This window comes from Ostrea edulis, chromosome 6 (assembly GCF_947568905.1).
Source record: "Ostrea edulis chromosome 6, xbOstEdul1.1, whole genome shotgun sequence".
NCBI lineage: Eukaryota > Metazoa > Mollusca > Bivalvia > Ostreida > Ostreidae > Ostrea > Ostrea edulis.
The window spans coordinates 25,337,486-25,365,423 of NC_079169.1; the positions used below are offsets into that span (position 1 = coordinate 25,337,486).

The 27,938-nt window shown below is 35.7% G+C and overlaps 3 protein-coding genes across 12 annotated transcripts in view; 2 read left to right on the forward strand and 1 right to left on the reverse strand.

Annotated features, from left to right (window-relative positions):
- Window positions 1-8,334, forward strand: part of LOC125648385 (zinc finger protein ZFP2-like) — a 20,772-nt gene extending 12,438 nt beyond the window's left edge. For all 5 annotated transcript variants that reach the window (XM_048875430.2, XM_048875429.2, XM_048875431.2 and 2 more), the window contains exons 9-12: window positions 957-1,279; window positions 1,608-1,754; window positions 4,437-4,658; window positions 5,926-8,334. In XM_048875430.2, coding sequence (XP_048731387.1) covers window positions 957-1,279; window positions 1,608-1,754; window positions 4,437-4,658; window positions 5,926-6,000 — 767 coding nt within the window. In that variant the 3' untranslated portion in view covers window positions 6,001-8,334. The remainder of the gene's footprint in view (window positions 1-956; window positions 1,280-1,607; window positions 1,755-4,436; window positions 4,659-5,925) is intronic.
- The window catches only part of LOC125648388 (jerky protein homolog-like), a 16,896-nt gene extending 1,054 nt beyond the window's left edge, over window positions 1-15,842 (reverse strand). The window contains exons 1-3 of one of the 4 annotated variants that reach the window (XR_008796266.1): window positions 15,038-15,315; window positions 11,422-12,918; window positions 140-229 (exon numbers count right to left, since the gene is read on the reverse strand). Coding sequence is in view for 3 of the 4 variants with exons in the window: in XM_056142162.1 (XP_055998137.1) it covers window positions 14,126-15,202 (1,077 nt within the window). In the remaining variant the exon portion in view is untranslated. Of the gene's footprint in view, window positions 1-139; window positions 230-11,414; window positions 15,316-15,747 lie in introns of those variants that run through there. The other 3 variants (XM_056142162.1, XM_056142160.1, XM_056142161.1) reach the window with 3 other exon arrangements.
- On the forward strand, window positions 11,431-26,236 carry LOC125648384 (uncharacterized). 3 transcript variants are annotated; one of them, XM_056142156.1, is made up of 7 exons: window positions 11,431-11,561; window positions 19,565-20,239; window positions 20,385-20,490; window positions 20,656-20,707; window positions 20,801-21,236; window positions 21,327-21,505; window positions 23,613-26,236. In XM_056142156.1, the coding sequence occupies exons 2-7, from the start codon at window positions 19,573-19,575 to the stop codon at window positions 24,978-24,980; spliced, it is 2,808 nt and encodes a 935-aa protein (XP_055998131.1). In that variant the 5' UTR covers window positions 11,431-11,561; window positions 19,565-19,572; the 3' UTR covers window positions 24,981-26,236. The 3 variants fall into 3 exon arrangements, with proteins under 3 accessions (XP_055998131.1, XP_055998132.1, XP_048731385.1); XM_056142157.1 differs by having other exon boundaries at window positions 11,464-11,561; window positions 19,786-20,239; XM_048875428.2 differs by having other exon boundaries at window positions 11,486-11,561; window positions 19,488-20,239.
- The last annotated feature ends 1,702 nt before the right edge of the window (window positions 26,237-27,938 follow it).

Sequence of the window (27,938 nt, forward strand, 5' to 3'; positions counted from 1 at the left end):
TGGGTACACTTGCACAGACATACCGTAAAGTTGCTGCTTTTTGTAACAGTGGATAATAGAGTTGATTCATCCTATAATTCGGTTTTGGAGGGAGGTGGGCAGAAACTAATAATTCTGATATTTCTTAAAGATTGCCTACCATTGTGTCAATATTCCTTCTAAACGCACGCCAGAAGTCTATGGCTGTGGTTGGGTTCTTGAACAACCTGTGCCCATCTGCGAAAGCCCTCTGTAAAACAATGAAAAAAAATATATATATCTAAATAATAAGACTGGGCATGATTTTGATATTTCATTTCTGTTCTCTGATTCTTATCATACAATTAAATAACAAGTTCAATATATTCAAACAAGAGGTATTGTGAGCATGACTATGTCAAAACCCTATAATCAATTTTGACCTTGGTGTCAAAGATCAAGGTCATATGGAGGTCATGAAGGTACCCGACACATCGTCTCATGGTGAGATGGTAAAATACATGTATGACCATTTTATGTACATTGTTTGTATGTGTCTTGAATAATTCCTGCAAATTTTTAATATAGGTGTGGGAATTAGGTTTTTTTCTTTCAATTTAATGCAATCTTTTGAAAATAGTAATTTACTTGTGTATATCGTATTGAATTTAAAAAAAACGAATCACTCATAAATTCATATAATATCTTCCTCTTCTTTTTATGAATATTGCATAATATTTATATGAATATCGCACGATTTTCACATGAATAACAGACAAAATTGGAATTCACACGATTTTCATGCGAAATTATAGTCGCATGAAAATCGCATGAATTTTGCATGAAAATTTTACGAACACATTCGCATGAAATTCGCATGAAGTATTTTTCACATGATTTTAACACGATTTTCACATAAATTTCATGCAAAAAGGCAAACGCATGAAAACCATGCGAGCCACTTTTCCCTGTATAAATATATTTATTCTCTGCTTTAGGATTTCTGAGGCAACAAAACTTGGAGGTTCACATGTGTGTCCACTCTGAAGACGAGCCCAAGTACAAGCGTAAACTCCGCCTCAAGCGGGAAATGTTGGAGAGATTACGAGCAGAAGATGACACAGAGAGTGGTCTTCATGTGGATGTGAGTGATGATTTCACTGCCTTAAATCACGACCACATGGAGATGGTGAAGAGTCGGAAAGCAGACGGGATGGAGGAACTGAGCATGGACAGTCAGAACATCATTGAGGAAGAAGTGTCTGGTCTGGATCACGATCACCTTGACATTGTTCCAAAGGAAGAAGCAGGGACACAGAAGGTTTGTGTTTTTAAACAGAGCAATGGGAAATGGAGAAAAAGGTTTGGAAAATACCATAGCTTTTCCATTGGAATTCATATTTCACAGGTTGTGAAAAATTTAAACTGCATCCAAGATTTCATCCAAGAACCTTTAGTAAAATAAAGTTTTATTGACATTTTTTTCTTGCACTGTGAGCCAGTGATGTGAGAAGATACTATTACTGACAGCCATATGCAGCATTTTCCAAATTTCTGTTGATGTTATACTTTTGGAACTTATAATGGGTTGTTGTTTTTTTTTGTAAGTTTGAAAAAGAGGTATTTGATAAATGTGATGTACACTGCAGATGTCAGAGGAGAATGGACAGATGGTGATTGATACAACAGAGGAGGCCAATCAGAATTCCATAGCCAGTAGTCTGCTGACCTTGGTGGAGATGATCACTAGTGCTGAGCAGGGAGGGGCCCAGGCAGCCAATGTACAGCAAGTGCAGGTTGGAAAAACTATTCTCATATGATCACCAGTGTGAGGCTGATGTTACTCATGTGAGATTAATAGAATCCTTCATTAGTACAAGTGTGGGATAAGCAAATTCTACCAAGGGCACAAAATTCGAAATCTATGATGAGGCTTTGCCAAGTCCTAGACAGCAAATCTTGTTTTAGAGATGGAATTACCCAATCCCACATGAGTTGATAATGAAGGATTGTTTTTCTCACATTTTACCCACAGTTTAGTACACAGATTCAGGAGCTTTGAGAAAATTATCAAAATCTTCATTTGAACTTCAATGTAGAAAGAGCATACCCAAAAATGGTTTACATTGTAAGTGTAAACTAAAAAACCCAAGGTTGTCCACCAGTAAGGTACATGTACAGTATGTATCAAATTAAAATCTAAATAACACAATGCAAAATATTTTACTTCACTGTGTAAGTATTAGATATTCACTCATATTCGAATAGGCTAGACTCATATTCGAAAAGGCTAGTAAAATTTCCGACAGAGTAACAAAGTTCTAGAGGCACTAACCTGGTTTATTTTGAACTCTGAACGGCAGCCGATATTTTTTTGGATGTGTGGCGGTGATTTGAAAAAATATGTTTGTATGGATGGTTGTCTTCCAGGTTTAAAAAAAACATGGGTGCCTGTGAATTATGACAAAAATGAAAATGTATCACGTAACGTTTCTTTTATTACAAAAGAAGAAAAGCGGATCCATCTTAAGTATGGAAAAAAGATGATTGATAAATGGGCAGATAACTCAATGTTACCGTAAAACTTTCCCCTCCAAGGCGTTACCCAACCTATTGTACCTGTCCTAAACGACCAACTGTCTAACACAACCAACGATCAGGAGTTTTAAAACTTTTTCGTGTAATTTCACCTTTATGAAACGACTGTACATTTTTCTGTAACAACGTGATTCCTACTTTGATTTCAGTCGAGCATGACTATTCTAGGAATTATCACACCAAACTCTTTCATTTTAAAATGCACAGGTAATAGTTCGGCGGTGATCTTTTTTAATCAGCACTCTGAATCAATTATTATACCCAAGCTATTAATTGGTTAATGTGTAGATAACATGCAGCGTCGTGTGAGGTTAATTACCAAAACCCGAGTTGTTGTTTATTTAACAAAATCAAGACCGTTGTTTCCTAAGGTGTGAATTTCAACAGACTTTGATCTGTGCGGGGTAAATCGGATATGAAATCTCCCACCTGGTATACCATTACGTTTAACAGAGTGGAAAATTTCCCTGATTGCGATATAAATCAGGTAAATATTATGCTTGGAACTAAAATTTTAAATGGAATATTCGCGAGTTTCCTATTCGAGAGATTGTAGGGGAAAAGTCAAAGGAAAAAAGTCACAATCTATATGCAAACACTTTTTAATTTAGGGAAATATCTATGTCTTGCACTGAAGTTGCGAGAAAACCTAACTCGTTGAAAAGTTCTTCTCCGTTGCTTGCTTGAATTTGTACACCGCTATACAATGCCATTTTATGTATGCATATTGTAACTGATGTAATAAGACACATGTCTTTTAAAAGCAATAAAGAGAGTAACAATATATGTGAATTTAAATTTAAAGTGGTATAATATATTCATGTTTTATTTAGTTTTATATATCATTAAAAAAAAAAAAAAACTTCTTGTTATTTCAACAATTGACAATATCCCACATCATTAGTCTAGTGAAACTGTTTGTTTATAATAAGCAAACAGAGCTAAGTTTCTACAACTCATATGTTTCCAGAGTATACAAAATTAATTGCATTTTTTCTTTCATTTTATATGCTGAGATCATCCTTTTTTTTTCTACCAAAATTGCATTGGAAACCAAAATATGTAAAAAAAAAAAAAAAAAAAAAAAAAATTCTGCAATGATTGCTACCTTCATCTCCCGATGAAGCAACAAAGAAGGACATTTTATTGTTTTTATTTTTATGCATTTTTAAAAATATAAACTAGAATTAAGTTCTAAAATATCATATGGTTGAGCCATTTGTTACGTTAAATGAAAAGTATTGAATTGTATGGGTGGTGGTGGCAGGGGAGAATCTAATCGTATGGGTGGTGGTAGCAGAGGAAAATTTAATTGTATGGGTGGCTGTCTTAGTGCCCCCCCCCCCCCCCCCCCCCCCCCCCCCCCCCATATTTTTTTGCTGGAATAGCCCTTAGAGATTTGGGACTCCTCAAATCCTCATTTTAGACTATGAATCTTTTCCCTTTAGATGAATTCCCCAATCCCACACTCATACTAATTAAGGGTTCACTAATTATACCTGGTCTCTCTTCAACAACAGAAATTATGTAACATAGCTATATGTCTGCAAATCATGGATTTCGTATTTGGAAAATAAATAATATGCCTTAAAAGAAAACTTCCATTTTCTTGATTCATTGCAATTTTTCCCACTTTTATGGTGGAGAATCTACTGTATTGTGAATAATACTGTACAACTTAATGAATTTCTTTAAAGTTCAACTAACTTGAATATAGTATCATTTGAGTTGATTCAACCATATTAATTATTCTTGTGTATGCTATTTGACCATCAGATACAATAGTACAATTGGGGGCTCAAAGGGGGAGAGTAATACATAACAGTTTCTGTATTAGATAAAATGGAAATCGAGTACAAGGTGTTTTCTCCCATGTGCAGGTGTCTGGTGATATTGGTACCCAGCCCTCGTCCACAAGCTCCATCATAACAACGGCAGCAGTTCAGGGGGTAGACCAAAAGAACATACTAATCCCTAGCAGCAGCCAGGCAACAGGGGTCATTCAGAATGTCATAAGTCAAGGCCACTCAACAGAAATAGGTCAGGCAGATGGACTTGCCCAGAACATCATTATAACAGAGGTGGACAGTAATGACCAACAAGTGAGTTGTACCACTCTGTCGACACTGACATCAACATCCTGCTGAAACAGTAGACTCTTGTTATCATTTGTTTGATCGTAAAGGGACTGATACACTATTTCTCCCCAAAGTTTGATTTTCACTTTTAATGATTAAAATCTACAGTCTAATGTGTTTGAAAGGTTTCACAAAAAAATTAAGGTTATACACTATGACTGTAGCTCATTATAGAGAGTTTATTATTTGTTGTGTAAACAAAGTCTGAGGTTTACAAAGTCTTGAAAAGGTATGGTTACTGATTTAAGTTTATGATATGTATCACATATCAAGCATTCTTTTTGTAAAATGTCTTTAAATTACAAAATTGATGTTTCGCTACATTGTTTATAAACATAAACAAGACTCGAGTCGTTTAAATAATACAGATTTAAGGCTAAAATATTGCCCTTATCCTTGCGTTACAGGGGTTTCGACAGTCTCATTTAAAGTCGGCATTTCACAAATTTTATGGTTATTATTATGATCCAGTTTGCCAATACAACCCATCATTGGGGCAAATGCTGTCTGACGTGTTTCATACTGATTGTTAGGCCATTCTTGACACTGACTTTGACTGCAGATTACTCCATTTACCTGATCAAGACATAGGGCTCACAATGGATGTGACTAGTCGACAGGGGATGCTTACTCCTCCTAAGCATCTGTTCCCATCTCTGGTATATCCAGGGTTCCATGTTTGCGCCACTCTCTATTTTGTATTCCTTATAGGAGTTATGAGATTGATAACTGTTCATTATCTTCAGCTTTCAAAAGGAAAGTCAAGATTTTGGTTGTCAACTTCAAATGAGTTATATTTTCAATGTTCAACATCAAAATTGAAAAATGTTTATTTTAAAAATGTGAACCAGTTCCTTTTAAGCAATATTGTCATTTTGATGGCAGAAAGTGTTGTTGTAAAATTGTGATTTACTAATTTAATGAGAGAAAAATAAGGTTCAGAAATTTTTTTTATTAATATTTGTGTTAGAAAACCCATTCAGAGGCTCTGAATGAAGCAAAATTACATCAATGTCTTTCCATACAAAAATTGATATCTATGTAAAGCTAAATATTCAATAGAACTGAAATCTTCATTTTTACAAACTCTTAAACTTAGCTCCAATTTTGTTAATGATTATGGTTAAAGTTGTATACAAAAATATCATAATAGCTTATTTTGACAACAAAATACTATTTTCAGATTTAAAAACAATATTGCTTTAAAGTTTACTTTTGTGTTTTATTGCAGATTATTCAAACTATGACTGGTCAGTTTAGTGATGGTGAAACATACGTGGTTCAGTATGTCCAGGAAGACTCCTGAGAGAGAAAGAAGACCAACAGATAATCACCGTTCTAAGGGCATCCTGTTAAGGACTGTACAATGTACATGCTCTTCATATTTAAATTTTTTTTAACATTGTGTTTCTGTGTTATAAGTGTTTCAAATGTATTTCCTACATTGTTTCCTTTAATTTTTTTGTCATTAAAGAAGGGGGTACACATTCACTTTTATTTAGCCCTGTGTTTCAGTGTAAACAGTTCATAGAAAGGAAATGATGGTGCTTCTTTAAAACAACCCAATACCTGAGAAGTACGAAGCTGCACAATTTTATCTAACTGAATTGAAATACACTCGGGTGAATTTTCCCCACTTTCATTAGAAACTACCAGAAGATACATGACAACTTAACTAATATATGTGATTAACCATATAATAATGCATGAACTATCTAAAAATCAGCATGGGTGATGACTATCAACAACTATTTGAAAATGAAAAACCAAAGGAGAAAATGACCATTTTCATTGATTTTTTCATAGATTTTCTAAACCTAAAGATTTTGATAACATCACGATTATTCTAAACAGTGTTTGTTTGCATTAATGCTTTTTGTCATACACGTATCTAATTTTTATTTTAGTTTGAGAATATTTTGGTTGTTAGGGCAGATAAATGTTGAAAACATACTTTCTTTCGAGACAGAAATTATTTAGGAAGTGATTTTAAAAGATTGGTTGTCATTACATGACACAGTTTGCATGAATATTTTGACATTGTGTTTTGTGAAAGAGTGGCAAGTGTGAAACACTGTAATCCTATATGAGAACCACGTATGAGAACTTGATGTCAGAAATTTTTAAAAACAATTTATTTCAAATTATTCTACGTTTAACAATTGTTTTAATTTTTGTTATTTACTGAGTAATATTTATTTTTGGAGGATGTTTAAATGAAAATGTCATGTAAATGATGCTCATATATTACTCATTACAATGTAATTTTGATGGAAAGGAATTCAAGTTTTCATTTGGAAATCTGTTCTGCTTGCATGCATTTTGGAGATCAAATCTGTGCATGTTTTCATTGTGGATTTGAATCTTAATCTGTGTCTCTGTGTTTATACATGCAATAATCTGTTATGAATATAACAGGGATTACATGTACATACTGAAAGAAAATTATCACCTTTATAAATTGTTGTTTTTGATCACTATGTGCATGTGCTATACTAAACATTCTAAATATTAAAGGGGTCACACGCAGGAATACTGATGAGAGAGAAAATTAATAGTTTTTTAATATCAAGAACAAAGATACTAGTACTTCTGTCTAATTTGAAATATACAAGCACTGTACATGTTCATATGATATATGCAAGCATGTTTTAATTGGATTAGGGCCAGCTTGGAGTCATGGTTATATGCGATATAAAGAATATCCTCCTAAGTACAAATTGCAGGTATCCACACTTTTGAATGGATCCGCAATTTTTATGCCCCTGAGATTGAAGATCGGGGGGGGGGGGGGGGCATATTGTTTTTGTCCTGTCATTCTGTCTGAAACTTTAACCTTGCTAATAACTTTTGAACAGTAAGTGATAGAGCTTTGATATTTCACATGAGTATTCCTTGTGACAAGACCTTTCCGTGGGTACCAACATTTTTGACCCCGTGACCTTGACCTTGGAGTTTGACCTACTTTTTGAAAACTTTAACCTTGCTAATAACTTTTGAACAGTAAGAGATAGAGCTTTGATATTTCCCATGAGTATTCCTTGTTACAAGATCTTTCCATTGGTATTGAACCTTTTGACCTTGACATTTGACCTACTTTTAATTTTTTTTTTACATTGGTCATAACTTCTAAATGGTAAATATTAGAGCTTTAATATTGTACATGAGCATTTCTTTTGACAAGAATTCGTCATTATTGGGGGGCATTTGTGTTTCACAAACACATCTTGTTCAAGATTCATTTCCTAAATACCAGTAATTCTAATGTTTGGTGTTTTAGGGGTTTTTTTGTGGGTGTTCTGTTTTATACTGAAAATGTATATTAGAATTTTCCTCTATATAATTGTTGCGTTGCTTTCAGGTAGTGTGTATTGGTTTTTGAACATTGTTTCTTCTGTTTTAATATTTCGTGACGAAGTGACAGCAGTATTTCTTGGATAAATTTATACCAGTTGTTTATCATATCAAGTCAAACTGTATGTAATGGCTAGTTATCTTTTTCAGAGACTGTGCAAAGTGTTTTTGTTAAAGTGAAGAATGCATTATAATAATGCCCAGCTACAGCTGTCACAGCTCGCTGAAATAGTGTCCTAATGTTCTTGTTATATCATACTGTTACATAATAAAAGGCTCTATATTACACGTGTGTAGCTGTCCTTATTAGAGAAATCACAACTCATAGCATTATTCATCTTGTGGTAATTCTTCTCTTGAAGTCCACGGAGTCAATGACACAAGATGCTGCCACATACGAAATGAAACGGTATTTTAAAGGGGGTGGATGGGTAATGTTGTGATAGCTGGAGTAAGTATTGGTTACGATGAACGAGCGCAGATTCAAAAAAAATAATTGGGGGGGGGGGGGTCACCCCGCTGCATTTTTCCCCAGGGGAGTAGTCTTTACAAGGGATGGTGTGGGGCTAACAATTGATATGTAATAACTGAAACTGCTAAGAATAGGCAAATGTATGTATTACTATAAAATGGTTATACGTTAACAGTGATATATAGGTATATGTGATGCATCTTGATGAGTGTGAGCCGTCCCTTCGTGCCCATATATGCTTCGTATAAAGAGTTTGAAACTGAGACAATGGCGTGGTCACGTTTTGAGAAAAATGCCCCCGCATGCAGATTGTAATTGGCCATTTACATCTGTTAATGCAATGCATGTGTATTTCAACAAGTACGGTTTCTAAACAATTAAGTACTGTTTCTAAAACTAGTAAGGAACCTATCATTTTTCACTACATAACTTATTGAAATCATTTTATATATATATATAATTTATTTATTATTATTAATAATATATAATCGTTATAATAATAATACCGTATTTATATAGCACCCTTTTCATACACTATGTACGCTCAAAGGTGCTTGAGCATACATAACTTTTTATGTCACCAGTCCAGTCGGACTGATGGGGTATAATTTCAACCAGTCCTCAGACTGTATATCATTATGTATAATGATTACGAAAAATTCAATTTTATGTGATCATGACAATTTCACAAAAATGTATAATTCTTAACGGTTAAAATAACGTTAACCTCCTCCAGTTTAACTTTATAAGGTAGTTGGGATAAACTCAAGTGAAATCAGTAAATGCAGTCACTGTTCGTTATCGTTACACGTATGCACACGCATTTAATTTCACGAGAATAACGACACTGTTAGAATCGTTAGCTATATTGGCGGTCAGACGGGTTTGATCGCCGTTGACCAGATAGATCCGTTGGTAGAGTACCTGACGAGAGATTCAGGGGGCTCGTTCCCCAAAACGAGTGATCAAGGAGTGGCGGGGGCGGGGACCAGACTATTACAAGTGTGACATCCTGTACCACAGCTAATTAGTGTTTCGCGAGTTTCCGCCAATTGACAAAAAATATCAATTATAGACAAAAGTCAAGAAAGTTCGCGTTTAGTTTCATTGGAATAAGTTTTATTTAATAGACCTAGTATAACTATAAAAAATCACAAGTTAAGTGATGTTCTACGGAAGCCTAGTGGGGTCAAATTATAAGCATGAAAATTTAGTTGGTTGCATGGTTGTTATAAGCTACGTCCCGTTGAGAATATTTCACTCGTATTGAGATGTCAACAGTTGTTACACAGGGGGCTAAGCCCGTTTTGACCCGAAACTCATTGTAACCATAAATATACAAACTTTCTATATCTATGGTTACGATGAGTTTCGGGTCAAAACGGACTTAGCCCTTGTGGTAGGTTACATTGTAAGCAGCACACATTTAGACCCACATGTATGCTAAGCCGCTTACGACCGTAGCAATCCGGGTTCTTTATGCGCTAACCAAAGGGGCTAAGCCCGTTTTGGGGCCTGATATGGTATGGCAGAGTTCGCCGTCCCAAAACGTCTTAGGTTTAACGCGGTCATGGAACAAGCGGGGCTCGAACTCACGACTCCAGGTTACAAAGCAAACGCTATACACTCTACACACGCGCGCGCAGAGAGAGAGAGAGAGAGAGAGAGAGATTTAATTCGTAATGATGAGATAAAAAGTAATCTTGAGATTTTTAAAAAGTCGTTATATTCAAGTGTCTTCGAATATTTACATCCATTCTTATATATGTAAACAGATGTGACATCACACATCGATTTTAAGTAGTCCCCGAGCATTTATAGTGCGGACAGTTATGGTTCAGTAATTCAAGACCAGGTACTCTATAAAATCTATAGGGGAAAAAAATCAAAATAGGCAATAAAAATGAAATTAATCATCGGATTGATTTATCTATAACAAACGAATTCAGGTTTGGTATGCAAGTCAATTGTAGTTCTTCTAAAGTCTAAAGTGCATGACTGGCACGTACGTTTGTTAAAATTTTCATACACTGATATTTAGATAATGCCATCTCATTTGTATAGAGCGCCAAACTAACATATTGAACTTATCTAATATAAGATATCTTTAATCATATCATAATCATACTAGTATCATCAATTCATTTGAAGCGCGCAACAATTCAATTAAAGATTTCTTCAAACAATTAATGATATCTTCGACTTTAAATTAGTATGCGCATTGATTGAAATGTTGATAGCATTAAGGTAATTTGCCAGACCACGTCAATATACATCCTCGACAAAATACATGCAAATTTTGATAGAAATCTGTAGGTTTTTCAATACTTCACGTTATGATTCAATGAAAGAAAGCAATAATTCAATTGGTGCACGCCATACTTGAATTTTTTTGTATTCAATTGAATCATTGCCCTGTTGAATTAATTCAATTGATGCGCACAAAAATTCTTTTAGAGAGAGAAATTATTTAATACGACATATCTTCAATTCAACATATCTACAAATGAAGTCATTACCTCTTTTTAGCTAGTGTTGATACACAACTTTATAGAATTCTAAATCAAATTAAATTGTTCTCTTTACAAGAATTTTATAGCAATAATTCCGCCACATTGATGCGCGCATCAATTTGATTACACTGTAATTGATGAGCTAGGGCAAGGAAATTTTCATGCGCTCATCAATTCAATATCAAATAGTGCGTCACCTATGTTATCTTTTGGGGAAGTAACCGAGAAATATTGATCACTTCAATTGATAAGAGCAATATAACTGGTTTGATGGGTGCATTATTGATTTTAATGATATCTTGAAATGATAAATATAAAGCATTTATGTTAATGTGATGCTGCATACATTTGGTATTTAAAAATAACACAAGATAAACTCACAATTTACCTCGTTATTTCGACTTTTACTATGACCTCACTAGGCTTTCGTAATGTGAAAATTTGACGGAAAAGGACAAGAGGAGTTTCGCTTCGCATTTTCTTGGAAGGTAAAACAAAAGTACATTGAAAACGGACCGTGACATTGCGGTAGGTATCAATGGTCTTCACTGGTCAATTTTTCGTTTGTTTTGTCTGAGATTAGTGAACAGTCTCCTTCAATACTGTCACAGTTCTGGTACAGTGATTCAAGCAGTTCCGGATTCTTCGGGGGGGAAATTCGATTACTTTCGTTTGGATGTACTTATCTCTCAGCTCTAAGATGAATCAAATACTCCTCCAATCACTTGCTAAACACACCAAAAGATTTTGTTGGAAACGATGAAATACATAGCCAAATTTCCGAAAATAAATTTCACAAATTTCAAGTAGTTTCGTATTTTTCAAGTAGTTCCGGTAATCGTCATTTCAATAAGGGGGTTGGTCTCAAAAATCATTATAAACGATAAGACAAGACAGTATATTGATCAGAATATCATAACAAGAATAGAGACACAGTTTGAACTTTTTTATTAACAAAATTGAAAACAAAATAAAATAGGCAGGTATAAAAATGTCCTATCTTGACTTTTAAAAAATGTAAAACATACAAACAAAGGGGGAAAAATATTTGGCACATCTTGGCAAAATGAAAAAAAAAAATAATAATAAAAATATTAAATACAAAAACTAATTAGATTCAAAAACTAAGTAGTAGAACTATATAATGAAATACATGTTGTAATATCATGTACAACACGTACCTTTATTTCACCACACTTATCACTTATATAAATCCTTTTCAAAAAAGGAGAAAATTGCAAAAAAATAGTGTCTTGATATAAGGAAAGGGAAATTTCCCTAACTGCACCAATATAGCACCATGCAAAATGTAGGACCATGCAAGTTAAACTAATTGTAATCTTATGAACTCCCCCTCTGGCATATTAATTAGTGCCTGTCTCAACAAATTCATGACAAAGTCTTTGTGAATATGATAAATGTGGTAATTGCACGGTATCACAGTCCCTCCGCCACAATCTGTAGGAGCTGGCCATGGTGGAAAGCTAGGAGTAGGATCTCCAGTTGCCTCAGCAAATATATCTCCTTTCTCGTCAAGAATTTTTCGGAAGGAACTGGACAAACCCAAAGGAATATGACCTATCGGAAGACCAGCTACATCTTGAAGTAATAGACCTCTTTTAGCATCGGTAACAGTCTCATGAATTTCCCGACTAAAAGTGTCCAGTGGTGGAATCCAAATGAGGCATACGTTAGGATCATGAGTGTTTGTGTACTCTCTGTCCACCGGGAGCATTGTATGGGGATCTGTATCAGGTGGTCTAATTTGGAACTTGTGATATCCCTTAATTACACAGTTCTCTAATAAAAAATGTTTTCGTACTGTAACACTTGACACATCACGTAAGGAATCAACAACTTTTGACCTTTCTTTGGGAGTCGGCCTCTGTAAAAAACAAACAAACAAAGGTCTTAATTTACCGTATTAATTACCTTACACTTTTCATATCAAATAATGATCTTTCAACTATATACATGTATAAATGACACACATAAATAAAAAACATACACTCAAGTCTTAGCATGATTTACTAGATACATTCAGGGCAGAAGAAAGGATCAGAATCGATATCTCCAATATCAGAGCCACAACAGTCAGAATGCAGCCAGTTCTGGCACTGATCGCACTGAACCCAGAGGGTTCCTGCTGCTATTTCTTGATCCTCATCCCAAGACATGTGACATCCTATGCAAAAGATTTTCTCATCTGTTTTCTCTGCTTTCTTTGTTGAAGATTTACTTGTTACTTGACTTGTTCTTTGTTTCCTTTGATTTGATGCCTTACTGCTACCTATAGGTAATAATTTCTTCATGAATATGACTTTTGCTTTTCTTTCTTTTTCTGCAAATGCTCTGATTTTTTCCAGATCTTTCAAAGCCATCAGTCGTAAGGACTCGGGGGAAGTTAAATTGTCTGGCAAGGTGGACTGAATAGAAATTCTTTTTCTTTTTTTGGATTCATCAGCATGAGGAAATGTTAACATGCCTTTCAACACTGGAGATATACTAGTGCTTTCACTGGTACTTGTGCTGCACTCTTCTGTGTTTAAAATCTGATTGTCACTGACGGCTGCTACAGAGGCAAGTAAATCCAGTCCTGATGGCACCTCCATGTTAGACTGCAAATCTCTAATTTTGGAAGCAGATGGACGGGATTTCTTGTGCAATTTTCGATAGGCATCAAAGCCTGGTGATTTCCCCTCTACATCATATCCCTCTCTAAGCCTTTCTTCATACTTGTCTCGAACTGGTGTGGTTAAAACACTCTGAAAGGCCTCAAAAGCAATTTTCATCTTTTCTTCTTCATTTATGTCCTTTGTTCCTGAGATTTGTTCTTGTGTTGAAGACGTTCCCCCACTGGTTGTTGGTGAAGAGTCATCAGTTAACATACTTTTAAATGTCAATCCACTTTTTAACTGGTCTACTGTAATGATATTTCCATCAACAGGGTAAATTCCAGAAGATCTAAAGCTGTTTATCACAGTTAAGGGTTTGTAGAAAAGTAGAAACGCTTCTTTCAGTTTCTCAGCAAAGTTATCTTTTCCTATAGGAGTCCCTGGATTTTCACGAGTGTGTTTTCTTACAACTTGGTGTCATCGTGTTTTTAGAGGTCCAAACACACCTACGTCAAGGGGTTGCATAACGTGAGTTGCATTTGGCAAAAGACGATACAATTCTATTCCCTTCTGTTTGGCAAATTCAAATGTTTTCATATCAATGTGGCTACTGACACTGTCAAATAGAAGCACTATAGGTCGCTCACTGCCAGCAAAAGTGTTGAAATGTTCAAGAAAAACTTTGAAAGTAACAGAATCCATCCATCCTTTTTTGGTATATGCAGCTGCACCTCCTTCAAGACCTGCTGACAAAGGATTATACCCTTTTGGTTTGGGTTCTGGGAAAACAATGAAGGGTGGTATCATTCGGCCATCAGCTGCTCCACAGAACATTACAGTAAATCTCTGTTTGCTGTGTCCACCCGAGAGATGTGGGACTTGGCCTTTCTTTGCTGGGCCAATTACTTTACCAGCTACACTGCCAACACTAAAACCTGTCTCGTCTGCATTCCATATTTGTCCCGGTTTGTCTACAAGTTCTTTCTCAATAAGGAAAGACTTAAATTTGGAATACCACTTGTCTGTTTTCTCCTTTGATAACTTTGCTCTGCATGTTTCGAGTGGGGTTTCTTTTCTAGGTTTTATCAAATGAGAATTTCTAGATAAAAACTTATAATACCAATCATAGCTGGGCCTATTATTTTTGAACGGTGTCTTTCTATTTTCTCTTTTCACCACGCTTTCCACAAAATCTAAAAATTCCCCAGGTTTCAAGCCAAAGCCTCTTTCAGCCATTTCACTAAGCCACTTTGCCATAGCTTCTTCCTCATCTGCAGTAAATACGGGTGGTGGTCCATTTCTGCTATCTATGTTAACCTCTCCAGAAAGTCTTCGGCTCAGAAACCCATAAGATATATTGTGTTCTTTAGCAGATTCTTTAACAGTTACCTTCTTTGTCTTGACATCATATAGCGCTCTCCGCACTCTTTGTCCTTTTGAGGGTGATTTAAGATATCTGCTTTTATATTTCTTGGTAATAACCTCTGCCACTTTTGCAGCTGGACTTGTTCTCTTCTGAGTTACAGTTAGTCTCCTCTTTTTCTTACTCCTCATTTTGTCGCTCACTCTTATACAATGTACCTGTGCTGAAAATATCGGATAAAATTTATACTACATGACATTATAATTAAAAAGGGTGTCAGCTTATAAAATTTTACTCTTTTCAATCATTCCTATTCTGACATCAAATACAATATTAAAACGAACTGTTGAGAGTAAACTTGTATTAGAGAAATATGAAACAAGAAAAAAAAGTTTCATGAAAAGGCAATATAAATCGCAGGTTTTTCAGCTTCTCAAACTACTTAGAAATTAATTATGTACATTCACAACTCTACTACACATATTCAAAACCTTAAAAATACACACAAACCGATTTTTAGTGTATAACTTATCTAATATTTAAAATACACTTTTGAGAAAGCCATTATGGGATGAATCCGGAACTACTTGAATTAAGACGTTGTGAATTATGCGTTTTAATTTGTAATTCGCAAACATTTCAATGAAAACAATAACTCATGAGGTAGACAACAACTATAGTCTCTCATTAAGCTTCGAGCCAAAATCATATGCCTTTTAAAAGTATATCGACTTACCTCCAACTTTCTCTACAACACGTGTTTTGGTCAATCAAAGTCACTCAAGCGCTTTGGGTAGTAAACAAAATAACCTGACAACGGAGAGAAAAACGGATGCTCGGAACTCGGTTTACCGTCATAAACATCTACAGTGAACACATTTGTATTCACACTAAAATTCGTGTAAAACAGAATTTTTTAATTATTTAATTCCATTGTTTTTATTTTTAAAAATCCGGAACTGCTTGAAATCCGAAACTGCTTGAATCACTGTACCCTTTAAAATCGGACCGTCTCCGGTATATCAACGGTCAATAAATGAAGTTTTACGAGATATTCTGCATTTTAAAAAAAAAGGAGGGGAAAAAAGATATTGCACACAACCAAATCCATCTTGAGGGGCCTCAAACTGTTTGATATTTTTACAGACAGAACTGTATTCATCATATCCCATTGAAGCTAAATGTGTCATTAATTATAAATGAAGCTCGCTATGCTGACTTTATACAGAAAAACTGTTCAATTATCTATACATTGATTGAAACAAACGTTACAGCTTTGCCGTTGGAATTCGGGTTATGTTACAGTTAGTGGTTGAGAGCAACATTATTAAGGGGGAAAATGCGTCTGTATTGCTTAGAGGTTTGATAGCGTGAATTTACTAGTGTTCTGATAACCTGAACCTCACGGGTGATGCGGGAAATGTTGATCGATACGTCATGCAGATAAGATTACTATTTCTGCTTTCACCACATTAGCTCAGTTCTACTACACCGACATATAGATCTACATGTACCTTACACTGTCAGATTGAGATATACAGAGAGTTACGTTACAAGGTTTATACTCTATCCAGTTGAAATCTTTTAACTAGAAATATTATTTCCTGCCATTTTGGGTTTGAAACAACCTTGACTTCCTTTTCGTGGAATATATATATATTGAAAGAATCAAGGCAATCCCCACTACCCATTATGTATTGTGCTTCGACTTCGCATTTTCAACCAAACTTTGAATACCTTTCTCTCTCAAAGGGGACGGACATCTCTCTTTTAAAATCACAAATTCCTGGGAACCTTCGATTGTCCATTGTCCTCATCCGAAATATCGGGATGCGCGTTTCTTTTTACATCCAGTTTCATTACTAAGGGACCGGTCAATCAGGGACGGATCCAGGAATTGCGGTTAGGGGGGGGGGGGGCGCCACTTCATGAGGCAGGGGTCTGGGGGCGAAGCCCTGGTGGGGGCCCAGGGGGCGAAGCCCCCGGATTTTACAGATTTTGTAGGGCTTGAAATATTTCTCCTATTTAGTCTTTTGTACTATTTTCTATCATTTTTTATGAGGTGAAATTAACAAAATGACGGAAATTTTAAGAGATTTTGGAAAAAATTAAGTTTTCTCAATAAAGTAAATCAAGAAATCAATAGATTTTGTCATTTATTTCTCCGGGAGTGGAAGAAATTATTGCTTCTTACATCGTTTAGTATATTTTTCTAAACAAGATACCACAATTTACCTTAAGTTTGAAAATTTTAGGGGGGGGGGGGGGGCGCCGAAAATGCAATAGGACACGCATTTATTTTGACTTACATACTCATAGAACTCCCAACTTCTTTTATTTTCAACACTGATAGGACAGCTATATATATTTTTTTGCAAATGTAGCAATGAACAAAAAATATTTTAAAGTATTTCAAACTTTTAATTCAACTATCTTTTAAACAATAATACTGAATTGTTTGCATGCTTTATTTCAAGTCCAAGTTGAATATACTAAAGACAATTTGCAATAAAATACTAGACCTTTGAAATTTTTTAATATTAAAACATGTAATTAACAAAAATCACAAAAGAAGTATTCAGCTGTGAATAAAATTGCAAATATTACATGTGAGTTTTGAATGGAGTATGGGTTTCAATCATAGAAAATAAAAATGGTGTATCATGTTGGTCACACCAGAATTTAACTAAAGTCTAAACACATCTTTAATAATTTGATAGTTTGCCAATACAACCTATCATTGGGTCAAATGGTGTCTGTCTTGTTTCATACCGATTGTTAGCCCGTTCTTGGCTCATTGATTTTGACTACGGATAACTCCGTTTACGTGATAAAGATATAGGGCTCACGGCGGGTGTAACCGGTCGACAGGGGATGCTTACTCCTCTTAGGCACCTGATCCCACTTCTGGTATATCCAAACTTTCCATTTTGTATTGCTTATAGGAGTTATGAGATTGATCACTGTTCGTTATCCTCACATGTCATAGAGAATACTGAGATGTGAAAAATACTTGCAAGTACATGAGACAACAATTCAGTAAAACAGTAATTTAAAAAATTGCAAGATGTAGCACTGTAAACAACAATTTAACAAAAAGAAAAAAATAAGATGATAATAATGATGAGATTTGTAACTTCACTAGACAAATTACCGAACAAACATGACAAAGTAAACAAAAGTTTCTCAGGAGCTTGAATCCCTTAGCTGATATAACAATGGAGATACAATTTTTTTAAAAGTGATAATTATGAAGAACTCCAGAGATTTTCAAAATGAAGTAAATATGTATATCTGATATAGGACAGCAACTTTTTTTGTATTCTTAAAAGATAAGACATAGGGGTTTTTTTTAAATGGTAATAGGGAATGCACCGGTCACAACCCCCAATAGATATTGACCGGTCCCAAAAAATGGATGGTATTCAATTTCAACTTCCATATTCATTTCTAGTAGTGGACAGTCTATTGTCCACTATGGGAGTCCGTGATGGTAACAATCACAGGTCGACAAGAAATATTTGTAAGCAACGGGGAAAGTAAGAGTATTGGGGTTCAGTAATGAGTTTTATCATTTAGATACTAGCCACCAACGCAGAGGAAATGCCATTGAACATTATCCCCATAAACTGCATCATATTCCTGTTTTGACCGTCTTGGCGCTGTTTGTATCGACTGTAAGATGACACGTATAAAACAGATATAAAACAGGGCATTTATTGGTGGTTTTTGTTTGTTAGTTGTTTTGGGGTGGGGTTTTTTTTTTTGAAATTGTGAAATGTTTTTAAAGATACGAAAGTCAGGTGTTAGTTGCTGCGATTCAATAAAGGGGATCTGTTGTGTGATTCGTGTAGTGTCCGCCATGATCACGTGATGACGGTCTAATGATTGTTATCATGTAAAATGCTAATAACATGCTACGTCTATTTGTCTACATGACGAAGAAGTTTTCCATTGAGCAGTTAGCAATTCAAAATTAATTGATTGATTGAATATTGTTTAACGTCCCTCTTGAGAGTATTTCACTCATATGGAGACATCACCACTGCCGGTGAAGGACTGCAAAATCTCGGCCTATGCTCGGCGCTTATGGCCATGAGCAGGGAAGGATCTCTATCGTGCTACACCTGCTGTGACATCGGACCTCGGTTTTAGCGGTCTCATCCGAAGGACCGCCCCATTTAGTCGCCTTCTACGACAAGCAAGGGGTACTGAAGACCTTTTCTAACCCGGATCCCCACGATTATTTCAACTAAATTTCCACCCGTAAGATGATTTTAAAAAAAACATAGAAAACACAATAACTACACGTATACGTTTCTCTTACTAAAGAGTGCAAACAAGGATGTATCATTGTAGCAAAACTGTATGAGATTGATTCCATTAAAATACTGGCAATGCTATAGGCCTACTAGATTATCCGAGAAAGGAAATTCATGTAAAGCACTGTGTCTTGTCTTTCCTATTGATTTTAAGGTCCACCGAGATAGCCAACTTTGTAGACTTAGGAGGGCTAGAGGGAGAGAACTACAACGTAATCTGTTCTTTTGCAGTACTAATAATGAGAAGAGCAAAGAGTGCCACTAGGTATCCCCCAGCAGGTGTCCATCCTTCCGAACTGGTGGTGAAAAATGCTGTTCATTTTATTGTATCAAACGGAGGACAATTGACAATCTCCCAGCTTTTACCTTTAATTCGTCAGCATCCACAACTCAACTTTTTAGATATAGGAAACTTACATAAAATTTTACAAGCTTATCCCAATGTTTTTGAGGTTGTGGACAATAGGAAAGGCAAACCCCAGATGCAGGTCCACTTAGCGTTTGAGTTAGATGTATGCGACCAGCCTAGAAAGTGTGGCGGTTACCCTGTGTGTAAAGCTCTACACATCTGCAAATATTTCATTCAAAACAAATGCCGGGAAAATCCAGACAGATGTATATTTGGGCACTCTTTGCATTCGCATCAGAATCTTCCTATCCTAGCAGAATACAGTCTTGACCAGATAGATCCAATAAAAGTCAAAGAATGGATGCAGCAACGACACAATGATAAGTCTAGAAGTTCTCGCCCGCCTCAAGTCTGCGTCTTCTATAATACACAAAGAGGATGTAAGAACGGCGAAGAATGTCCATTTTTACACCTTTGTAATTACTTTGTCAAAAGAAGCTGTAAGTTTGGGTCCCGTTGTTCTCGGAGCCATGCCCTTCTCTCGAAAAGGAATGTGGGTGAGTTTTTTTTCACTGACGTATATCTTTTGTATTCATTGTTATGTAATGGTGAATGGGAATTCGTTTTGTCCTCTTATTCGGGTTTTAGTACTCTAGTATTTTATTAATAAAGAGTCGTTGAAAATATATTTATATCCTTTAGAAATCCTTAAGGAACATGATATTGACGTAGGATCCAATCCAGATCAAATTCTAGACACGCTAACCGCTCACAATACACAGGACAAGCAATTTGACAAATTCGAAAGGTAAAACTATAGGAACTTTTAGTGTTTTATATACTAGTACATTGAAGAAATTGTTTATAAATTAAAAATGTACGCTCTAGCATGACAACTTTCTTTCCATTGCAAGGATGACATTTTATCTACTATTGACAGTACATATTCTCTGTATTTTACTTTTTCTTAAAGCCATCCTTGTCTACCTGCAGAACCTGATTACCCAATGTCACAATCCAATATGGTAATTTTTTTCAATAATATTGATGGTTGAAAGAAAATAATTTAATTTGAATCGGATTTTTAAAAAAAACAAAGATCGTTACTTTTTTTCAAGGATGAAGGGAATTATATGACTCCAGGAAAGCCATTCCTGATTGAAGCAAAATCGGATTGTATAAAGCTGCAGTGGAAGCGTGTTTCTCAGTTATCATCCGACCAGGAATATCAGATACAGTACAAGGACATGTCGGATGGACGATGGTATATCTACAATCAATCAGTATCCTATGATTCAACGCGAACTTCCGTGTCGGGTTTGAAGTCACAATCGTCATATTCATTCCGGATCCGTGTTATAGATACCCGGAAAGGGAAAGAATATCCTTTTAGTCTCGAAAGTCCAGTTTTTGAAACACCAGAATCTCCGGCTTTGAAGATGCGATATCGTTCTAAGTTGTTCAAGTCCGGAAATCCAGACGTATTTCGACTACCTACGAAAGAGGTTTTAAAAGCAAGAAACAGTAAAGTCAAGTCCAAAAAACTTTCTATAGGTAAATCGTCTTTCCAAAACCCTTTCCATAATATTGTGTCTTATATATTATATTTCAATGAACATGTTTTATGAACCTATATTCTTGCAGGTTCAGATGGATTAGTTGTACGCGAGAAAACTATCATGTTAGTTGGAGCTACCGGAAGCGGAAAAAGCACTCTAATTGATGGTTTTGCTAATTATCTGTTCGAAGTGAACTGGGAAGATCCTTTTCGGTTCACACTAGTGGACCTTGAACACGAGGAAAAGAGAAGACTTAGTGACCAGGTTTGTATACTCTACATCTGTATTTGTAGTAAACATATTGAAATACTAAATAAGCGTGTATTTTACTGTATTTTCAAAGTAAAATTCGGTGACATTTATAGAAGAGTATATGAGAAATTGCATTTGGAAAGCTAAGGACGCTCTATTTTCCTTTTTAGCACCTGAGTGCGTCATTGTGTGTAGTCCGCTTAACAATAGTAGTATAATCGCCCGACACCCCCCCCCCCCCCTTTACTTATGTGGGAAAATTGTGCTAATTTTACCGATTAAGATAATGAGATTTGTCAATGAAAGGGAGATATTGAAGTACATTACCGCGAATGAATGAGTACTGATATAAAAGATATATGAATATTAATGGAATGTAAATGTACATTTACGAAGAAATACATATCGTACTTAATTTTATCGTATAGGGAATTGAAGGACATCTAGTCCTTTTGAATGTTTAGGTTGCCGTATCCCCCCGAGCTTGTGAACTTCGGAACTCGGGGTCTTCGGAAACATTGATACCGGAACCTGTTGGTAAACTAAGAAACTTTTCATTAATAAGTATTTTTTTCAAGGGTCGTTCCCTTGCCGTATTTCTAGCTTCTTCAATAGCAACACCATCTTGGACTAATTTGCTAAAGTATCCAGACAGTATTGCTCATCATGTCCAGACCGATCATTTCGTCTACCTCGTCTGTTTTAAAATTAAATATTCATTCGGTATATACATACATACAAACATACATACATAAATACCAAGGATAACCCATGAAAGCTATAATCTTCGTATTTCCAATGGGTTCCATTGATGCACGGATGTTTGCGCTAGGGGGTCATTTATGTGGGAGGAAATCGGAGTACCCGGAGGAAACCCACGTGTCCAAGCGGGCGATCGCCATACCCTCTTACATACAACCACTGCTGATCACGGGGATCGAACTCGGGTCGCAGCGGTGAAAACCGAGAGCGCTACCTCTGCGCTACCCGGACACCCACTGTCGGTATACGTATCTTCCACTGAATCTTCGTCACAATTACAGTCAGTCACCTTTTTCAGTGTGACGACCCAGGTCATAAGGCGTTGTAAACACGAGACTGCAGTCTAAACTAAAGGGATGACAATTTTCATCCTCACTTTGCTTGGTTGAGTAATTGCTGATATAATTCATTTCAAAATTAAGGATTATCTCCCTCATGCATAGCTCTTATCCTTGGACGAATTTGGCTCCACTTGTTTGGCACGCTGTTTTTGGCTATATTTAGATCTAAAACTTCATAGTTATTTCGGATTTCAAACATTTCGGTTGAGCATCTCTGAAGAGACATTATTTGTCGAAATGCGCATCTGGTGCATCAAAATTGGTACCGTATAAGTTTTACATATACAGGATGTAAATTCCTATGGTCTGAGTTTTTGTTGAAAATATCAATGTGTAATCTCTAGGATTCGGGGGGTGGTTTGTTTTAAATCGACGATGCGGGATCCATGGGACTTTTCAACGGCTTTCATATTGGCATCTATCAGTATGTTAGACTGTCCCTGATACATCTTGATGAGAAGATATTGACTGTTAAGGCTCTTCTACTGATTTTCTTTTCCACCATTGAACATATGCTTCATAATGCAAACATTGCGCATGTTTCTGTAATGTGCACATTCCACGTGTTTATCGTTTAAGAATGTAAATATCTTTCGTTGCCCATACTCTGGCATTGCATTTTGTAAAGTCTTTAATGAGCATGGGCACGTTTTGGGCCATTTGTGGGTTTTTTTAAAAAAAGAACACATCTTGATATATAGTGCTGCTGTATATTAGCTTAGATGTGCATAACAGGGAAATTATGTATTTCATAGCTTTTCAATGGAACTAGTGATACTTTTAACTAATATTCAGGTAACATTTAAAGCTTGTGGACCTATTATTGGAAAATAATCAACACCTAATTAGATTCAACTGTCCATTCTAGATTTGTTGCATGTTACTTAGGTGACCGTTCATAACCTTGTACCTATTGTATTGTATCTAAGAGAATTGCATCAACAAATTTTACATGCATATCTGAATGGAAGGTTTTAATGCAAGGATAATAAATGATAGATAAAGCATTCTTTCAGGCATTATCCCAGACTGAATGGATCACATGTTACAGCATTTATCCAGATGTAGCAAGCAAATTAGACCATGCACTGCACATAGTGGATACTCCAGGATTTGGAGACACGAGAGGAGTTCAACGGGATCAGGAAATAATTGACCAGATTCGAGAAATGTTCCTTTTACCAGGAGATAAAGGAATGGCTTGCCTCGATGCCGTCTGCTTTTTAGTGAAAGCTCCAGACGCTCGACTTACACCATCTCAGAAATATATTCTGAGCGCCATTTTGTCCTTGTTTGGAAAGGATATGGAGAGTAATATATGCACATGCATTACATTTGCGGAAGCACAAGAACCTCCAGTGCTGGCATCTTTAGCCAAGTCACGTTTGCCACACAAAACATATTTCAAGTTCAACAACTCTGCATTGTTCGCAAACAATGAACACAAGGATGATCTTGCATATCGCTTTTGGGACATTGGAAAGAGAAGTTTTGACAATTTCTTTGATTGCCTAGATAAAATGGAAACAAAAAGTCTTCAGATGACGAATGAAGTCCTTAAAACGAGACAAGATCTGGAGAATACGGTTCATAATCTTCAAAGTCTAATTACGGCTGGAATGTCCAAAATATCCGTTCTAGAAGAAGAAATGGCAATTTTTAAGAGACATGAAAAAGAAATACTGGAGAACAAGGATTTTGTTTATGAGGTCACAGAACAGGTTCAAGAAAAAGAGGATATATCTGGGAGAGGTCAGCATACGACGAACTGCCTAACCTGCAATTACACTTGTCATGAAAAGTGTCATATTCCTGAAGATTCTCGTAAAGATCATTGTGTAGCGATGAGCAGAGATGGAACTTGTACTCAATGTCCCGGAAATTGTCGCTGGCAAGCTCACCACAACACTCCCTATATCATTCGATGGGTATCCAAAAAAGTTAAGAAAACATACCGTGAAAAATTGCAGCGATATACCTCTGCCCAGGAAAACGTCAGCACACAGAAACAGGTTCTTCAAAAAATGACTAGAAATATCAAGGATCTTGAGGAAGGAATAGCCATTCTTCTCGGTACGATAACCGACTGTAACAACAAGCTCAAGGAAATCGCCTTGAATGAGAACCCCATGAATACGGCCGAATACATAGAGTTAATGATTGAAAGCGAGAAAAGGGAAAGAAAGCCTGGGTACATGGACCGTATCAGGGTGCTAGAAGAATGTCGACAAAAGGCGTTGATTGGGCACGAAGCCACAGGCTTCTTACAAAAATCTAGGCAAACTAGAAGAAGCGCTTCAACCAAGCACAATATTAATCTTGGAAATCGTGATTCTGGATCATCAGTCATCAGTAAACTGCATTCTTTGATGAGTAGAGCGTAATAACAATTTTAGAAAGTAAATAAAAAAGAATACATGTATACCAAAGTAATTGGCAGAATAAATACTTTCTCTAAAATGTACTTATCATCTCACCGATTATAAGTTCATGTCTTATAGTGTTAGGGGCTATGGAAAACGTTGCTGATAATCATTTGCAAAGAAACCATAGTATATATAAAAAACTATTTCAAAAGACTCATTGTTAAGCATTGTAATTTTTACAATGTGATCTTGTGTGCTATTGCCCAGTTTGCCTATGTTTTGTTATATGAGGTTTGATTCATATCAATATATTATTTATAAAAGAAGATATGGAACGTTTCATCATGCGGTAACCGAAACATGATAGAATATTCATAGACCATGCAGTGCCTTATGTAAGAGTTGCTATACAGATATAATGCGTGAACATATTAAAAAGGAAACCAGTATTCGTATCTGTCAATCTTTCATCCTCATTTTCTCTGTTGGGATATACATGTATTTTAAACATTGCATCGGGATCGGTCTCAATTCACTAGTGCTTATAAACTATCTAAACTGTGTGTTTGTTTCTGAGATAGTATTTTCTAGTTTAGTTTCTTTCTTTGTTCGTTTGCCTGTTAGTTCATTAGTTTCTTTTCCAGTGTTAAAATTTCAGTTATTTTCCTTCTCAAGAATGAATCAACCAATATTTACTGTTAATGAGACTGAATATAATACATCAATTTCTTTTCTTCAACTATTGGAAGGTAGAATAAAGCATATAAAACCATGTAGCGGATTGACTGTCCATAAATGATCGTATACGTATGTTATACTAGTATATTGGTAGATGTCAAATTTAACAATACATTCCTGGAAGAGATAACTAAGAACATGAACAGAGGTTTTATTTTTAAGTATTACGTTAATGTAGCTGTTTGATCATGAGATTGTCCAAGATCTGTAAAACCTTCTTATCTATTTGATTAAAATCTAAATTTTGTATAGATTATTGAATCTCCAAACGATGTGTTTGTCATCGATACTCTCAACTCTTTATTCTGTCTGAGCTATAATCTTTGTATTTTATTGAACAGGATGCACATTTCAGCAACCTGTGGTGTTCTTTTTAATGTGTGACTTAATGTGAACAATATCATGTTATCTATCTTTAACTTTTATTTCTATCCAGACATTATCCTGTTATATAACATGATACCGTTAACAAATTTTTTGTTATGATTTTCATTACTCGTTGTATGAATTGCTTCAATAAAACTTACTTTAGTCGATCTTTGTATTAAAATTTCTATTAAGTTCGATTAAGTACAAGTCTTAATGAGATGGACCGTTGGGGAACAATTATTCCATCATTGGGTTATTACATTAGACCAATCAATATTTTCATACCACCTATTGTTCAATTTATTGACAGTTACTTGCAAGGTGAAGATAACGAACAGTGATCAATCTCATAACTCCTACAAGCAATACCAAATAGATAGTTGGGCAAACACGGACCCCTGGACACACCAGAGGTGGGATCAGGTGCCTAGGAGGAGTAAACATCCCCTGTTGACCGGTCACACCCGCCGTGAGCCCCATATCCTGATCAGATAAACGGAGTTATCCGCAGTCAAAATCAGTGTGCCAAGAACGGCTTAACAATCGGTATGAAACACGTCAGACAGCATTTGACCCAATGCGAGGTTGTATTGACGAACTTCAACAAAAGGAAGTATTCATATCTAGTGATCAATCATTCAAATAATTACTTTGTTAAACACCACTCTGATTCTACGCAAAGTACTCTAATTTGATATTTAAAACATACTGGAGTTTTTCATTGACAAAATCTTCGTCGTCTTTGGTGATCAGGTCTTCCAACAGTCTCTTGGAATGTCCATGGGCAGGAATTGTGCTCCTTTGTTATCTAACGTGTTTTATATACTTATGAGACAGAACTTATTCAAAACCTTCTACATGAGAAGAAAAAATTTCTTCTTGTGGACTTCAACTCGACATTTAGATATATCGACAATGTTTTCTCTATTAAGATAAATAATTTTCTTTCTTATGTCGATTTAGTATATTCATATCCAATATAAAATCCAATATAAACATTAGTTCGCTCGACAAAGTCATTAATAGTGACAATCTTATAATGTAATGCATTGGAATAGAGTTTTATTGGCAACAAAAAATGGTAAAAAGATATGTGTAAGCTTTGATCAAAGGTCATCATTCTAACGTAAGAACGATTGTTGCACAGGAACATTATTAAAAATCTAACAATCAGTTTCAGTTAACCAAATGTAGGATCAACAAATAGGGACCTTCGGTTTTAAAGAAAAAATATATAGGATTTCTTGTGAATAAACCAATGTATTCAAGGTGAATATAACGAACGGTGATCTATCTCATAACTCCAATAAGATATAGAAATTAGAGAGTCCGGCAAACACGAACCCCTGTATATAGCAGATGTGGGATCACGTGCCTAGGAGGAGTAGCATCCCTGTCAACTGGTCACACCCGCTGTGCGTCCTATATCTTGATCAGGTAACGGAGTAATCCGTAGTCAAAATCAGTATGACGAGAACAGCCTAACAATCGGTATGAAACACGTCAGACAGCATTTGACTCAATGATAGGCTGTATTGGCAAACTACATCATTATAACGACCACAGAATTTGCTAAATGCTGACTTTAAGCGAGACTGTTGAAACCCCTGTAACATTAACTTGTTGACATTTTTCACTCGTATTGTCGTGAAAGGGTTGATGATCAAATCATTTACATAAATGAAAGGTGAAGATAACAAACTGATCAATCTCATAACACGTATAAAAATACAAAATAGAGAGTTGGGCAAACACGGACCCCTGGATATACCAGAGATGGGGTCAGGTAATGTATAAAATTATCGTACCCAAGGAAAAGATTCTTTGATGAAAAATAGGGTTTGATTGTTTGTTTTACGTCCCTTTGGA

Coding starts and splice junctions, on each gene's coding strand:
- LOC125648384 (XM_056142156.1), top strand. CDS start 19,573: ATGAGAAGAGCAAAGAGTGCCACTAGGTATCCCCCAGCAGGTGTCCAT. Junction 20,708..20,800: donor CAATGTCACAATCCAATATG/GTAATTTTTTTC, acceptor CTTTTTTTCAAG/GATGAAGGGAATTATATGAC. Junction 21,237..21,326: donor GTCCAAAAAACTTTCTATAG/GTAAATCGTCTT, acceptor ATATTCTTGCAG/GTTCAGATGGATTAGTTGTA.